We start from the raw sequence: 18,383 nt of genomic DNA on the forward strand, positions 1-18,383 counted from the left end.
AAGTAGTTTAAAAATCCATAGTAGTATTTATTGTAGTTGATTCAGTAATCCCACTTCTATCCAAAGGTATAATAAAAAAGATTTGTATTAAAATTGTGGTACAAAAATTGTTTTTTATAGACATGAAGAATTGGAAACAGCCAGATAAGCAACCATAGGGAATTAGTTAAATGACTCCTGGTATACCACAGCATGTGAGGCAGTAAGCATGATGGTTAAAAGCATTGGCTACTGAGTCAGACTGCCTGTGTTTAAATGTTGGTTCTGTGTTTTACTAACCTTGTGACGTTCAGTCACTTGTCTCACCTAAATATTAGTTTCTTCATCTGTGATGTGGCAAATATATAGTACCTACTTTATGGAATTGTGAGGATCAAATGGGATAATTCATTTAAAGCTCTTAACACAATGCCCAGAACGTAAGTGCAACATAAATGTCACCTGTCAGGAAAATCATGATTATAGGGATGCAGATTTGGAAAAAGAAAATGGAGAAATGTGCAAAATATAATGATAACTGAAAAAGCAGGATTCAAACTATATACAAGGTTTGGTTTCAATTTTGTGTTTTAAAAAAAGATATAGAAGATAGAATAGAAAACATTAGAAAAAGATTAATGGTTCAAGGCATTTGGCATATAAACAGATAGACTTAGCTTTTAAAACTGGCTGTATAACTACCAGTGTGATCTTGTTCAAATAACTTACCTTCTCTGGGCCTCAGTTTCCTCATCTGATAAGTGAGAATAAGTTGTTAGGATAATGAAACTGAGCTTATAGATTTAAAATATTTAGCACAGTGCTTGACATATAGTAGATACTCTATAAATGCTAAATATTGAAAATTTTTAAAAATTATATACACCTATATTTTCTAAATTGTGTTCAGGGAACATATACTCACTCAGTAATAGAGCTCTGAATGTACATATATATATATATATATATATATATATATATATATATATATAAAATATTTATTTATTTATTTGGTTGTGCCGAGTCTTAGTTGAGGTAGGCAGGCTCCTTAGTTGCTGCTCGCGGGCTCCTTAGTTGCGGCAAGCGGGCTACTTAGTTGTGGCATGTGAACTCTTAGTTGTGGCATGCATGTGGGATATAATTCCCTGACCAGGGATCGAACCCAGGCCCCCTGCACTGCGACACCAGGGAAGTCCCCCCTGAGTGTACTTTTAGAATGTAAAAGGGAGCAATGAGATCTCAGAGCAACATGGTTACATATGCACTTCTGGCCTCAGAATTAAATTTATTCAAGACAATGAACCGATTAGTTCAAGTACAGCAAATTCAAGACTAGCAAAGGTGAAAAAATGCTAACAGTTGTGCAGATGGCATCAAAGAGACTCATTTAAGGAAAAGAAGAGATAAGTATAGAAAAAAATTCACCCAAGTAGAAATTTGTGAATTAGAAATCAATTAGTTTAATTTTCTTGGGCACTTTCATGGTAGCCTTGCATGAAAAAACAAGGATTTTAATTTTTCCCTGTATTTTTAAAGGATATCTTGGTGATCCAAGAAGAAATGTCAGGATGCTTGATATTCATTTGATGACTGCACAGAAGGAGGCCACACCTAAGCACGCAGCCCGCTACTTGGTTCGTATTTTGTTCTCCAAGGAAATCATGATTTCCAGCTCTGTAGCTGTCAATTCCCAAGGCCGCCAACCCCTGGATCCAAACAAAATGGCTGCAATAAGAGGTATGTAGGGACTTCCCTGGTGGTCCAGTGGTTAAGACTCTGCACTTCCACTGCAAGGGATTCCCAGTTGGGGACCTAAGATCCCATATGCCGCATGGAGTGGCCAAAAGAAAAAAAAAAAAGTATATAAAATCATTATGGAATCTTTTCATTTGGTTATCTGATGAGTGTCATTGGTAGTTGAAGAAATAATGATGGGGTTTTCCCTGGTGGCGTAGTGGTTGAGAATCCGCCTGCTAATGCAGGGGACATGGGTTTGATCCCCGGTCCGGGAAGATCCCACATGCCGCAACTACTGAAGCCCGTGCACCTAGAGCCCGTGCTCCACAATGAGGGAAGCCACCACAGTGAGAAGCCTGCACACTGCAATGAAGAACAGCCCCCGGTCACCGCAACTGGAGAAAGCCCATGCACAGCAACGAAGACCTAACACAGCCAAAAATAAATAAATAAATTAATTAATTAATTTTAAAAAAAAGAAATAATGATGAAGTCTGTTTGAATCTTAGAACCGTTCATTTTTTCACCTAAACCAGACTTTACAATTTAGTAGTATGTAATGGGTAACAACTTCTATAGAACAAAACTTGTCCATAGACTGATGAAATAAGATAAACTTTATTGGTTATAGTTGCTTATGGTTAGTACTAGGTCAGTTCTTCAGTGCTGAGACTTGGTACTAAAAAATAAAGAAAAAGCCAAAAAAAGTGGGAAAATAAAGTACATTTCACTGCTAGTAACTGGCAACACAGAAATAGCATCTCATAATTAATCCATTCTAGCCTCTGCCTTCTTGTCTTCCAGAAATGTGTATGGAGGTCCTAAAAGTCATAAGCACTAAGGATACAACAATGAATAAGTAGTTCTGCCTGCAAGGAATTCACAGTCTAGAAACGGACACATTGAGGAAAACAGATAAATTCCAATCCAGTGTGGTAATGTGGAAGCTCAGAGAGCAGAGCACCTACTTTGAGGGCATTAGGGAAGGCTTACTAAGGACAAGATATTTGAGCTAGATTTGGAAGGATTCCTTAGCTACGTAAAGAAAATAGGAAGAGTATTCTAGGCAGAGGAAATAGCTTGTGGGGAAGATAGACATGTTTTGTGCACAAATAACTGGACCATGGTGTAATAATGTTTGCAATAACACTATTTTCTCCTCACAGGTTTCCTTCTATTTTTAGATCTAATTTATCCATAGGGTTATTAAAGGGCATTAGCACCTGAAATAGTTGACTTTTTATTATACATTTTTTTCTAAATCACCAAAACCTCATTATGGGCTTCCTAGGTCAGTGTTTTAGGGAACTGCACATTAGAAGAAATGAGATATTCAGCTAAGCATCCTCTTTGAGTAGAATTTCTAAACTCTTAGAAACAGAGAAAAGGATGACAATTAAAAATAGAAAATTTCAGTATTTTAAATAAAAAAATTTTTGTCAGTATCTTTGTTAATTTTTTCCCTAATTTTTACGAATACTTTCCGCTATTTGCAGAACATCTGGCAGCAATTTTTCCCAACCATGATTTACGTGAATGTGGAAAAGACTGGCAAGCCTGTATTTCCGATATCAATTCTCTGATCTGCCATTTATGTTCCAAAAGAACACCCGTAAGTTATTTTTCATTTAAATATGGTCACTGCTGTATAAGTGCATACTGTATACAACTCCAGAACTGATGGCATGATGTACAGGATCTTCAGTCCATGTGCTCAAAAGCTTGTTTATTTAATTTAGGGGTAGGGTGTGTTCTCTCAAAAGCATACTGCCTATTTATTTCACTCTTTGACATTTTGTGCCCCCCAAAAATATCCTAAAGATAAAATAAATCAAATATAGTGTCATAATTAGTATATTTGAAGCCAAGGGCTATACTAGAAAAAATTTCAACTACAAAGATATTTGGCAAATCTTCTTCAGGATCTCACTGAGTAACACATAAAAGAGCAGACTGTGGTGCTACTTAGCTGTTGTAATAGTAGTTAAGGATGGCACAGGAGAAAAGGAAGGTACTTCATTATTCGTTCACTTTCAGTGATGGCAGAAACTGGTGAAAATAATGCATGTCATGAGGTTAAGTTTTCACAGATATTTTATAATCTGTATAGTTACATGGTATGTGGGAATCTGACTTCTCTCTCACCCATCCTATCTTCAGAGTGCATTAGAGTTTTGGTTTTTTTTAAACACAAATGGGTCAGTAGGGAAGAGAGTCACGTCTATTGCTTTCTCCTGATGAAGCATTTAACATAATGACAATTCCTAATTTCCACCCACCTCTCTAAAGCCCCCATTTTATTCTCACCATATCTAGTCACTCCTGTGTCTCTAGAGTAAGTTTCTGGAAACTATTTGCCAAGAATATTTGTAGCTGAGCTGATGTTTTCCTGGTGAACGGCTTGATTTCAGTGATAGCTCAAGCACCATCTGTATGAAACCAAATTTGCTTATTTTTCACATTCCCTTTTATATCCTACAAAAATTGCACCTTAAACATTTGAATGTAAAATCATGATACTGCTGGGAAATGGTAATTTGCATATTGCTTAGGCATCAGAAGAGAAGTGGCATCTGCCAAGTGCCTGCTGTGTCCTTGATTAGGAGAGGGATATGTCCTCACTACTCAAAGTTGGTCCGCGGACCAGCGGCAGCAGCACTGGAAAGCTCGTGAGAAATGCAGAGACTTGAGTTCCACACCAGACTCACTGAGGCAGAATTTGCATTTTAGCCAGACCCCGCAGGTGATTTTTGTGCACATTGAAGTTTGAGAAGCCCCAACCTAGGGCAGTGGTTGTCAACTCTAGGTATATATTAGAAATGTGTGAGACACTTTTTTAAAAAAGTTTTTAATGCTTGAGCTCTCCCACTCCCTCTACCAGATTCTGGTTGAATTTGCCGTGAGTGGGGCCCCAGCACAGCTTTAAAAAAACACAAGATCCCTAGGGTAATTCAAATGTTCAAATGTGCAGCCAGATTTGAGGACCACTGGGGAAAGAGAAAACAAAAACACTAAAAAAAAAAACACTCCAAAAGTTGTCATCTTTGAGAAACTCATGCATTCATTTATTTATGACATGGTTATTAAGCACTTATTTTGTCCCAACAATTATTCAGTTCGTTAGACAGCTACTAAGTCCCCCAAGAAGCAGTGAGTCATGGCAGCTGGAGGAAGAATCCACCTACACATCTTTTATCACACCAAACAGTATTCGTGGGCTTCAGCCCACCGTATTAGAAATAGTTGCTTCCCCACCAACCTGGGGGGCCGTGGTAGATGATGGAGCATGTCCCTATTTTCCCACTATGGGACTTTGTTTATAGATACAATTTTGTGTTTCAGCAGAAAACTGTTAACAATATAGAGCCTACCAACCCGGATACAGATTCGAATGATAAAAGGGATGGTGATGACAGTGAAAGTAGTTCTCTGTTATCTCAGCAAGCAGCTGGCTCAGAAACAAGAGAAAATGGGAATTCTCAGCAGAACAGCAGTCCTGAAGGAATTAAAGAACCTTCCACTGATAATTCAACAGTATCTTATGAAACACTGGGTGAGTTTTAAAATAAGTTCTCTTAATGATAAATGTTGAATCTGGATGATGGATTTGTGGGGCTTATACTATTCTCTCTACTTCTATGTACATTTGAAATTTTTCAAAAGAAATCTAAACAACTTAATCTTTTATATTAATGAATTAATGAAATATAGATACCTAGTTCTGAGACTGATGGTTTTTTAACTATAAACTAAATCTATTATTTTTCCAAAGCCGACTCCTTTGACTCTCAGGTTAGTAACCTTTCTCCGCAGGTAGAAGAGAAGGAGCTACAGCTGGATGGGCCAGAAGCAATTCAGGGGTCTTGTTCTCTGTGTGCCAGGCACATTGCAGATACTTCATAAAGAGTTGTGCATGAACTAATGAATCCCATTCCTCAGAATATTGTGCCCTCACTGCTAGCTATCTGCTGCAGGCATATCCTGGTTCATTAGTGTCAAGTGACAGTGGGTTCCGTAGGTGACTGTGCCATCTGCCACTCACACTTCCCAATGCCTTTCCCTAGGATGCTAGAATTTAGTGGCACCTGAGGTAGCAAAACTATTTTCTGTCTCTCCCTTGCCCCCATATCAACCCTAAGTAGAATATTATCTGTGAACCTGATCAAGTAAAATTATTTAAATAATGTATCTTTATAGTATATTTTTTCCATTATAATCAGGTTATATGCCATAGAAACAGACTCTGTTCGGGCTTTCCTGGTGGCGCAGTGGTTGAGAGTCCGCCTGCCGATGCAGGGGACACGGGTTCGTGCCCCGGTCCGGGAAGATCCCACATGCCGCGGAGCGGCTGGGCCCGTGAGCCATGGCCGCTGAGTCTGCACGTCCGGAGCCTGTGCTCCGCAACAGGAGAGGCCACAACAGTGAGAGGCCCGCGTACTGCAAAAAAAAAAAAAAAAAAAAGAAACAGACTCTGTTCAAATTAAACCACCACAACGAAAATCACTGGATGATCCTAGATTAAAAGAAGCAAAGAACAAACAGCCACAGGCAGGAGCCAGAGCAGCCCTGAGACCGTGGCATCTGGGGTCCATTGAAGTCTCTGAGGCTCTGTGTCTGTAGCTTCCATGATTTTTAGGTTATAGTTTTCTCTTGTCACTGTTCTGATTCCCAGGAGAAGGAATCCAGTTTGGGGAGCTTGGGTCACAGGTCTCTGACCCTGACTCAGCTAGAATCAGGGGACAGGGCAACTTAGCAAATTGTGAGCCAGGCAGCCCCCACAATTTGTGTGTAGTCTATTATGCCATTTTATTGAAAAACTGGAAAATATTTAGGAGGGAAGAAGAGTTTCCACAATCAAGATACCTTAAAAAACTATTGTGGGGACTTCCCTGGTGGTCCAGTGGGTACGACTCTGTGCTCCCAATGCAGGGGGCTCGGGTTCAATCCCTGGTTGGGGAGAGTTTGCATGCTGCAATGAAGATTTCACGTGCTGCAACTAAGACCCGGCACAACATAAATAAATAAATATTTTAAAAAACCCCAACACCTCAGTGGGGTAAAAAAACCTATTGTGGACATTTTAATTTTCTTCCAGTTTTTTTTCTTATGAACCTTTTAAAGAATTATGGTCTCCATATAATTACTCTTCTTTTTAACATGTTTTTCCTTAAGAATCTCCAATCTTCACAATCATTGCATTTAACAGGCATATAACATTCCACTGAGTAAGTAAAACGTAATTTATTTAACTACCTCCCTCTTTTTGTTATTGTTGTTATGTTCGTTTTTTTGTTGTTTTTGTTTTTCATTTGTTTGAGGATTTTTTTGGAGAGGATTATCAATCATGCAAATCATGCCGTGAAAAAAAGAATTGTACGTATTTTGGATTCTTTTTTTTTTTTAACATCTTTATTGGGGTATAATTGCTTTACAATGGTGTGTTAGTTTCTGCTTTACAACAAAGTGAATCAGTTATACATACACATATGTTCGCATATCTCCTCCCTCTTGCATCTCCCTCCCTCCCACCCTCCCTATCCCACCCCTCCAGGCGGTCACAAAGCACCGAGTTGATCTCCCTGTGCTATGTGGCTGCTTCCCACTAGCTATCTATTGTACGTTTGGTAGTGTATGTATGTCCATGCCACTCTCTCACTTTGTCACAGCTTACCCTTCCCCCTCCCCATATCCTCAAGTCCATTCTCTAGTAGGTCTGTGTCTTTATTCCTGTCTTACTCCTAGGTTCTTCATGACATTTTTTTCCTTAAATTCCATACATATGTGTTAGCATACGGTATTTGTCTTTCTCTTCCTGACTTACTTCACTCTGTATGACAGACTCTAGGTCTATCCACCTCATTACAAATAGCTCAATTTCGTTTCTTTTTATGGCTGAGTAATATTCCATTGTATATATGTGCCACATCTTCTTTATCCATTCATCCGATGATGGACACTTAGGTTGTTTCCATCTCCGGGCTATTATAAATAGAGCTGCAATGAACATTTTGGTACATGACTCTTTGTGAATTATGGTTTTCTCAGGGTATATGCCCAGTAGTGGGATTGCTGGGTCATATGGTAGTTCTATTTGTAGCTTTTTAAGGAACCTCCATACTGTTCTCCATAGTGGCTGTATCAATTTACATTCCCACCAGCAGTCCAAGACTGTTCCCTTTTCTCCACACCCTCTCCAGCATTTATTGTTTCTAGATTTTTTGTTGATGGCCATTCTGACTGGTGTGAGATGATATCTCATTGTAGTTTTGATTTGCATTTCTCTAATGATTAATGATGTTGAGCATTCTTTCATGTGTTTGTTGGCAGTCTGTATATCTTCTTTGGAGAAATTCGGCTTACCAGGTTAAAGAGTATTTACCTTTTTTTCTGACTCTTGATAAATACTGCTAGATGAATCTTATAGATGTTAAGTCTTTGGACCCACTGAGTGAATTTTTAAAATAATTTAATCTCTCTTGCTAAATGTTGGATCTGGGTGATTCAACAATTTATACTCTTGCCCATTAAATGATGGATGTTCCAAGATGAAAAATATGTTTATTAACTTGTAAGAATCATATCATATTTGTCTAATATATTTTCTTACATAAGTCTTTGTTATATGTACAATATAATATTTTTTAAGTATGGTTAATTTGAATCACTATGGACTGAAGAGAGATGGTGATGATTAGGCTGTAGAGTTGAGAAATAAAAACAGGCTTAAAATTTATTTTTCAGTTCAAGTAAGTTATCTAAAATATGATATTTTAAGATGAGTTTGTTGATTTTTAAATGATGAGTTTAATACCAAATAAAAAACCTACATTTTAAAAACTATAAATATTTTAGTAAGAATCATGGTTTTTAATTTTGAAAAAGCCTTTTCTATAAGTAGGAAAACAATTCATTAAAACTACTTAGAGTTTTTGATACAATAAAAATTAATTTTAAGAAAGCTACTTAGAATTTGTTACCAAATGTAATGTTAAAACTGATTGTATCCTAAAAGGTAGCAGAATACTGAATTGTCCTCTTGAACAATCAGAGCTTGTGTAATTACATCAGAAGTGATTCCTGTCTCATTTCTCATGCTGTCTCGTGATACACTAAAAACTTAAAGCTTTAATTTTTTTAACCTCTCAAATTCTTGAGCCTAAAAATTCAGAAAAGTCAACTTTTCTGTTACAGCCTTTTAAAAACTTGAACCTAACATTTGCCATGAAAATTGACATCTTCTTTCTCTTTTGCTTCTAGAATATCTTGGAAATCCGTGTAGAAATATACAGATGCCAAAATCAGTTCTGAATATAGCAAAAGAAAAGTCTCTCCCAGAGCTGTCAGCCAGATACCTTATTTGCAACCTGTTCACAGAGGAAGTCCTGATAAAAAGTAATGTCTATGGCAGTCTGGGGCGTGGCACGTGCGCCCTTAACGCCAATAAGATTAACGCTCTCCGAGGTATGTTACATGTTGAGTATGTGAGAATAAATGGAAGCAAAGTGTGTTAGAGAAGGACAGAAAGAAAACTTCATTCAGTTTATGTGTATTTTGAAGAGAGGGAGATCTTTTACTAATTCCGTCATTTGGGTATAACAGCAGCAGGTTCATGAATGTGTTTCTTTTCGCATTTGGGTTCTCAGAGCTAATTGCTCTGTCTTGAGCAGCTTTATTAGAACAGGAAAGGCATTATTGACTGTGGCTTTTGGTATGAATTGCCAGATGTATGGAAACTCAAACACCTTCGTTTCAAGGTCGAAGCTGCTGAGCTTTGTCAATTTGCAGAAGTGTCAACAATAGCACAGCAGGTTTAATTTGCTAGTTTTTCCTTGTGCACACGAGCATAGTGTAGTCTTTATTTACGACGTAAATAGATGAAATAATAAAGCTTCCAGAAGCAATTCTGTGAAATTTTAAATTTAGACCAAGCAGGAAGCAGAATATTCCTTACTTGTGTCACTGGTACCCAGTAAAGATATAGTTCTGAGCCCCGGCCCAATCTCAGTTGGCAGGTTCCTCCCTTCATATCACACGTTTCACATCCATCAGATTTGAAGAACACTTGTGTTTCACACTAAACTAAAGAAATCTGGCTCATAGCACCTTTCATAAGCATTTGCTATCATCTAATCCAAATGGTTTCCATTTTTTTTTTACCTGCAACCCATAGTAAGGAATATATTTTACATTGTGACTGAGTATGTGTGTGATTTTTAAAAAACTGAAGCAAAAATTTCACAAACAGTTCTTACTCTTCCTATGAGAATTACATTCCAATGTTTTCTATTACTTTTTTTTAAGTGCTGCTATCACTAATTTCATGACCTAGTAATTGGTCATAATTTGCAACTTGAACATCACTGAACTAACCCACCATGCAAAAAACCACAACTCAATTCCTCTTACCTTATAGTAAGAAAAGAACACAGAGTTTGTAACCAGTTTAGAAATGAAGGTGTTTATAGAAGAAATAATGTCTTTCTAATTTAAAAAAAATTTTTTAAATGAGAGGTAGAAGGTGACTTTTAGAGTTCTTTAATGTCTGGAATAGATTAGTTCCTTAAAAGTGGACTAAAAATATTATTCTGTGTATTTTGTTTTGTTTTATCCCTTAATGAATTATATTACAAATCAAGAAGATGTCTTTTGTAGTGAAAAATATTCAACATGAGTTTGACATACTATCCACTTAGGGCATATTTTAACAAATTTCCCATAAGACTCAAAGTTCTACTCCTTTGTAGAAGGGCAGCCATGTAAGTCATTTCAGCAGAGAGAATACAGTAGAATCATCATTGTCCTGGGGGGCAGAGCCAGGCCCAGGGAGGAGAAGCTGACAAGAAAGCATATTTTACTTTAATATGAGGACACGATGAATTTGGAGAATGAAAAGGCTCAGAGTAACTGCTGAATGACCAGAGATGTGAGAAGATTCCTGCACTAGTAAGAGAACTAGGCTTTATGGGCTCTAACATAACATCTTTAGAAGTATTGGTTCAGTATCAACTATTTAAAACATACAGAAATATATAGAAAATAATATAGTAATAAATTAACATCTGTCTACCCAGTATAGATATATTTTGCTTTTTGTGCTCTAGGTTTTTTAAAATAATAAATCATTACTGATAACATTAAAACTCCATCCCATCATCTGTTTCCCCTGTCTTTCTCCCCAAAAGTAATCACAGTCTTGGAGGTGGATATATCATTCCCATGCATATTTTATACTTTTGCTACCTCTGTTGATATGTAATATTGTTTTGTAGTTGTTTTAATGTACATAAATGGGAATATATAGTACATATCCTTTTTAAATTTTTTTATCACCCAACGTTATGCTTTTGAGATCTAACTCATGTATTTTAACTGCTGATTGCTGATCGGTATCAGCAGTTGGTAAACCAGATTATGCTTCTATTCTCATATCACTTCTTATCCTAAGATTTTATTATTTTGGGGGAACTCTTCTGGAAATTAATAGGCAAAGGGAAATATGTCCAGTAGCCAAAGGTATTGATTTCACCTAAGAAACTGTTACGTGATGCTCTCTGAGAGTTCAGTTATCACTTAAGGTCTCTTTAAAGAATGGTCCATATGGAGAAAGTTAGAAGGCTGCAGATTTGCAATCAGCAAACAACCCTTACTCCTGCCCCGTCCCGTCCATTTCTGAGCATAACAGAACTGTAAAGTCTTAGCAATAGGGAGTACATTAGGTCCTCTAATACAGCTTCTCACCCAGAGCAGGAGTTCCCATCTCAGCTTTGGCATATAGTTGCCTCCCCTTGGTTTGAACACTTCTGTTGATGGCAGTCCACTACATTTTAAAAGGGTTCTAATTCATGAGAAAGTTCTTCTTCCAAGTGACTCAAAATTTACCTCCCTGCGAGTAATGCACATTTGTCCTACTTATTCCTTCTAGAGCTAAATTGGGTGGATCTAATCACTTTTCACATGATAGGCCTTCAAGTATTTAAAGACAGCTATCACTTCCTGCTGTATGCATTAGGAGAGAATAGATATACCCTCTCCTCCCACTTTCAAGTTCAGAACCAAGTGAGTGACAGCCACTAGAATCTGGCAGGTGGAGATTAAAATATCAGCTTTATTTTTGAATCATACATGCCCAGTTCTTCTAAACATTCCCATTTAGAGATCCCTCTACATGGAAGTGTGAGGATTAGAGACTAAGTGTTTGAGGATTGGAGAATAAGTGTTTGAGGATTGGAGAATAAGTGTTATTCCTAGCTTTTCCCCACAAAGTCTTAAACTTTTACAGTTAAATATCTCCATTTTGTTCAGTAATTCCTCATATAAATATTGTCCTAATCTTTCATGATCTCGTTCAGTGACTAACTTCATATGTGCTCAAGCTAACCCAGAATGCAATAGTACTATTACCTACAAGGCTGTCAGTGCAGCCTAAATGGCACTTGCCATTTAAAAATGTATGGTTATCTAAACCCCTAGATCTGTTTTTCTATATACTGACATTTATCCAATACTTTTTATTTTATTTTATTAACTTTTTTTAAATGAAAGATTCTTTAAAGTCTATAGTGCTTTACTATCCAGTACTTCTATTGTTAGTATTTAGGCTGTTCCTGTTTATACTGTTAGTATTTTTTTAATGTAAATGTAGGATTTTATATTTATTCCTCCTGCATTTTATCCTGTTAGTGTAGAGCAGCATTCCCCAAACTATGTTTCTTAAAGACAGCTGAATATTAATAGGTTCTTCCTGAATAAAGTGCTTTTTAGTCAAATGGCTAGGAAAGATCTTGATCTGGCACCCCAAGGGCCTCAGTCCATAGATCTGCTTCATTTGACTCTGTTTTAAAACATGTTTTGAATGCCTTTAGCTGTCCAGCCTGCCTAGATCTCCATGGTCTTGACCCTCTGTTGCCTTATGTGTTGCCACCTCCCTTATTTATGTGCCTCACCAAATCTGCATCTGTCACCTTTGATTCAGCACGTCTCTCATTTTTAAAATAATTAATTAATTGATTTTTGGCTGCGTTGGGCCTTCGCTGCCGCACGTGGGCTTTCTCTAGTTGTGGTGAGCGGGGGCTGCTCTCCGTTGTGGTGCACAGGCTTCTCATTGTGGGGGCTTCTCATTACAGTGGCTTCCCTTGTTGCGGAGCTCTGGCTCTAGGCGTGCGAGCTTCAGTAGTTGTGGCGTGTGGGCTCAGTAGCTTTGGCTCGCGGGCTCTAGAGCGCAGGCTCAGTAGTTGTGGCGCATGTGCTTAGTTGCTCCACGCCATGTGGGATCTTCCCAGACCAGGGCTCAAACCCATGTGCCCTGCGTTGGCAGGCAGATTCTTAACCACTGCACCACCAGGGAAGTCCCCAGCGTATCTCTTTACTGTGGGATTTTTCAGTGGAGACTAACTCTGGAGTTAAGCATTTCTTATTTGAACAACCAGAATCTTTCCCCCCCTAAGAAACTTCTTTTATGACTAGTGTTTCAGAGAATACATTTTAGGAAACACCAACCAATTTAGGTTCCTTGTTGCAGTCTATTGAAAGCTTTGCACGTACTTGTCTTCCAGTCTGTTAGTTACCTGTCCCAGCTTTGCTGTCATTGGGAGATGGGGCAAGCCTGTTTTCCATAACTTCTTTTTTGTTAATAAAAATGCACAGCAGGATAGAGCTTGATACTGAATCCAGTGACATATGACTAAAAGCCTCCTTCCAGGCTACCACTGATCTATTAGACCTTTGAGTATGAAAGCTTTTTAACTTTGTCACATGACTTGCTAAAATTTAGATATATGCTCAGTTTATGGCATTGTCCTGATTTCCTAGCCAATTAATCCTATCAAAAAACAAATGACATTAATGTAGCCAACTAATGCTGGCCTGTAGTGATTGCCAGATCCTTTTCTAAGAGCTCAAAGGTACTTAGGAAATTACCTAAGAAAGTATCCAAGAGTAGCTCTGCTCTTCTAGTTAGCACCCTCTTCCCCACCTTTCCCTTTGTCCTCCCACTTTCTCTGAGTGCTCCTTGAGCTATGTTGCTCTGTTATAGAAGTTTTCATTTAACTGCAAGATCTAAAGACTCTCATTCCTTTTGTCTGAGATAAACCAAGCAGTGCCAAAAAATTTAGCAGTTATAGCTTTTTGCCTCTAAAAGTATGAAAGACACTGCAGCCTCTAGGGTACTAGAACCTTATTAGCATGTCTCTATTTGATATGATGAATAACATACTAGATGCGTGTTTAATAAATTTAAGAATAAGAAAAGTTTATGTTGGGTACTAAAGAGAGCAGACCTTGCTACATAACCAGATCATGGGGTATTTTGGTATTTTTTGTGTGCTTTAAGAATGGTGCTATTTCATATTACTATCCTTTCTGATGAAAAGATTTGTTCAGCTAATTTAATAATAGCTATAGTCCATGTGTTTTAATTAATTAAAGTCTTAATGACCCTTTCACAGACATAGCAATAGTACTAAGGTTGAATAAATTCATTTCTCTGAGAAGTGATTTCTAATTAACTGTTATATTTTTGGACTTTACCACCAGAGTTTCTCCAAGACATTTACCCGACTTGTGATCTATCAGAAACTGGATATGACTGGAAATTCTGTGTGACAGCTATCAATAGTTGTATTTGTAGTCTTAGATATGACCACAAGAAGTCCACATCCAAATCACAGCCGCTTCCAGAAACGACTCCTTCGACAGAGTCAGAGCCAAGAGATACTGGCTTAGCTGACTGAAGTACTTGAATGTCAGTCATCCAACTTTTTTTTTTCACTATTGTACCATCCTTTAAGTTTCTCAAGTTATTAATTCAAAAATTAGCCTGATGTAGTGGCATTGTAGTTCAGCATTCACACCTAAAGAAATAACCTATGTTCTTTGTTTGCCCACAAGGGAGGCACAATTGCATTATGAAGACGTGTAACGTTTCATCTGATGAATAAAGTGATGGGCAATATTGCAGTAAGAACCTCTGAAAAAAGGAATGGTGTAAACTCCTAAAGATCATTTTTATTGCTGTTTTAATGTAGAATAAGAATAGTACATTTAGCTGTTAATGACAGATGAAATCTGAGTGTCAGTGATACAGATACAGGTAGTGATGTAGAGAGCCACAGTTGGATAGGCAAATCATAATTCCAAGCATAGGAACTTGCAGGTAATAGACACTCAATATGTCAAGTGAATCTGCAGTGCAGAGCTTAGGTTAAGCTACACTGATTCAGAAGGGTGGTATGGTTTACATATAACCAAAACATGCGTGCTGGCTTTCTTTTTTTTTTTTATTAACATCTTTATTGTAGTATACTTGCTTTGCAATTTAGTTTCTGCTTTATAAAAAAGTGAATCAGCTATACGTATACATATATCCCCATATCTCTTCCCTCTTGCGTCTCCCTCCCTCCCACCCTCCCTATCCCACCCCTCTAGGTGGTCACAAAGCACCCAGCTGATCTCCCTGTGCTATGCGGCTGCTTCCCACTAGCTCTCAGTTTTACATTTGGTACTGTATATATGTCCATGCCACCTGGCTTTCTTATACATCCATCAGTAGGGGATTCATATGATTGACATAATATTGTTTAACATAAGCTTTCCAGAGATGAGACCTATGTTCTTTTGATCTACTTCTGATAAGAACAGAATTCTTTTAATTAACTCCTGATAATATTTTATCACCGAAGTTTGCTAAGAGTCAACATAGAAAATCATATTAGCAGACTTTCTGGTTCCATTGAAGTAATTTAAATTTAAGAATATATCCATCATCAAAAAATCTAGAAACAATAAATGCTGGAGAGGGTGTGGAGAAAAGGGAACACTCTTGCACTGCTGGTGGGAATGTGAATTGGTACAGCCACTATGGAGAACAGTATGGAAGTTCCTTAAAAAACTACAAATAGAACTACCATGTGACCCAGCAATCCCACTACTGGGCATATACCCTGATAAAACCATAATTCACAAAGAGTCATGTACCAAAATGTTCATTGCAGCTCTATTTATAATAGCCCGGAGATGGAAACAACCTAAGTGTCCATCATCGGATGAATGGATAAAGAAGATGTGGCACATATATACAATGGAATATTATTCAGCCATAAAAAGAAACGAAATTGAGCTATTTGTAATGAGGTGGATAGACCTAGAATCTGTCATACAGAGTGAAGTAAGTCAGGAAGAGAAAGACAAATACCGTATGCTAACACATATGTATGGAATTTAAGGAAAAAAATGTCATGAAGAACCTTGGGGTAAGACAGGAATAAAGACACAGACCTACTAGAGAACGGGCTTGAGTATATGGGAAGGGGGAAGGGTGAGCTGTGACAAAGCGAGAGAGAGGCATGGACATACATACACTACCAAACGTAAGGTAGATAGCTAGTGGGAAGCAGCCGCATAGCACAGGGAGATCAGCTCGGTGCTTTGTGACCGCCTGGAGGGGTGGGATAGGGAGGGTGGGAGGGAGGGAGATGCAAGAGGGAAGAGATATGGGAACATATGTATATGTATAACTGATTCACTTTGTTATAAAGCAGAAACCAACACACCACTGTAAAGCAATTATACTCCAATAAAGATGTTAAAAAAAAAAAGACACATGCCCCCCAGTGTTCATTGCAGCACTATTTACAATAGCCAGGTCATGGAAGCAAGCTAAATGCCCATCGATAGACAAACGGATAAAGAAGATGTGGTGCATATATACAATGGAATATTACTCAGCCATAAAAAGGAACAAGATTGGGTCATTTGTTGAGACGTGGTTGGATCTAGAGACTGTCATACAGAGTGAAGTAAGTCAGAAAGAGAAAAACAAATATCATATATTAACGCATATATATGGAACCTAGAAAAATGGTACAGATGAACCTGTTTGCAGGTGAGAAATTGAGACACAGATGTAGAGAACAAACATAAGGACACCAAGCCAGGAAAGCAGCAGTGGGTGGGGTGGGGGTGGGGGTGCGATGAATTGGGCAATTGGGATTGACATGTATACACTGATATGTATAAAATTGATGACTAATAACCTGCTGTATAAAGAAAAAAATTAAAAGAATATATCACTATGAATATAAAGAATCTGACAAGATTTAGATGCTAACTTTTTTTTTGGTTTCTGAAATGTCTGCATAAAGGTTTTAATATGTTTACTGTGTTTTATGATTAATTCTAGTTGAAATGCATACAAGTTTAAATTTTACAAAGTTTAAATGAAAAAAAATTTTATCAGGAATTCAATTAGAAAAAAATGATCTTAAAGGATATTGGTGGGATTACTGTAGAATTAAAAAGTCATTCCATTTTGCTCATAAATATAATTTTTTTTTTTAATACTCAGGGTGCAATCCACTGGCTCCCCAGCCTGGCCACTCCTGCCTCCCCTGCCTACTGTCACATCTGAATCCTCACACTGAATGGCACTTCCTCCATGAAGGCTTCCTGCTTACTCCCTTCCTAGGAATTTTTTTTTTTTATTGAAGTGTAGTTGATTTACAGTGTTGTGTTAGATTCTAGTGTACGGCAAAATGATTCAGTTATACATACATATGTATTCTTTTTCAGATTCTTTTCCATTATAGGTTATCACAAGATATTCCCTGTGCTGTACAGTAAATCCTTGTTGTTTACTAGGATTTTATTTTTAACTTAAGCACTTTATTTTAAAGTTCTTGAATGTTTCCGCCATAGGAAATATTATATAATTTCATTTTTTGATCATTTGTGTTTAAGAAACATTTTGTCAGTTACAATGCCATCTTTCAACCTGTTGAACAGTCCTCAGTTACATCTGTTTTATAGTGTTCCTTGTTCAAAGAGCAAATTTTCTCCTTGTAAGAGTTCAATCTTTAGTTATGTCCATTTGCTTGTGACCCATGGCTTTGTCTTAGATAATAGACATTAATTAAATTCTGTTTTTTAATAAGGCAAAGAAGAAATTCAACAGAAAGTAATAAGTAGGTCAAACAGGATAGTTTGTGTGAAGTCTTGTTATTTTTGTGACTTGTGAGATAGTTTAAGATGGTTTTATGTGATCAGTTGGTAGAATAGATACATATTTTCATATGATATATCTTTTGAAAATTAAATTCAACTTTGAGTATTTTAGTGAAGTATAATATAGTTTTATAAAGATATAATTTTAAGACTCTGTTCTTCAAATAAATAATTTGCTATTAGTTGCCTTTAGTTTAATAAAACTATACTATTTCTATGCATATCTTTATATGTTTAGGCTATGCCTACAGTGGTCTTAAGAAGTAGATAACTGAAGCCAAAAAGTCTTCCAGACTTTTAACTTCAGATTAATTCATCTAAATTAGTCTTTGGCTTCACCATTCAGTTTCACAAAATATTTTACAAACTAGTAGTAATAGAGTTAATATAGAAAAGTAAATTTATATCCTAGGCAAGATTAAATTTCAAATTGTATATGCAGATTTCAAATTTGATTTGTATTTTATGGTATCTGAAAGATTCCCTGGATTAGAAGCAAAATTACAAAAACAAAAACTTCATATTTACAGAAGTTTTTCAAGATTTATATGATTAACTTTATTATGGTGGTTGCTTATATGTTATTTGACCAGCCCTGTCCAATAGAACTTTCCATTATGTTGGTAATATTCTATAATTTTACATTGTCCAATATGGTAATAGCTAGCCAC

At 37.0% G+C, this 18,383-nt stretch overlaps 1 protein-coding gene across 1 annotated transcript in view; it reads left to right on the plus strand.

Moving 5' to 3' along the window:
• BEND2 (BEN domain containing 2) overlaps window positions 1–14,869 on the plus strand; it is a 93,787-nt gene extending 78,918 nt beyond the window's left edge. The window contains exons 10-14 of the mRNA XM_067722762.1: window positions 1,516–1,716; window positions 3,213–3,328; window positions 5,059–5,269; window positions 8,974–9,177; window positions 14,248–14,869. Coding sequence (XP_067578863.1) covers window positions 1,516–1,716; window positions 3,213–3,328; window positions 5,059–5,269; window positions 8,974–9,177; window positions 14,248–14,444 — 929 coding nt within the window. The 3' untranslated portion in view covers window positions 14,445–14,869. The remainder of the gene's footprint in view (window positions 1–1,515; window positions 1,717–3,212; window positions 3,329–5,058; window positions 5,270–8,973; window positions 9,178–14,247) is intronic.
• Window positions 14,870–18,383: the final 3,514 nt, after the last annotated feature.

The sequence above is a fragment of the Pseudorca crassidens genome, chromosome X (assembly GCF_039906515.1).
Source record: "Pseudorca crassidens isolate mPseCra1 chromosome X, mPseCra1.hap1, whole genome shotgun sequence".
NCBI lineage: Eukaryota > Metazoa > Chordata > Mammalia > Artiodactyla > Delphinidae > Pseudorca > Pseudorca crassidens.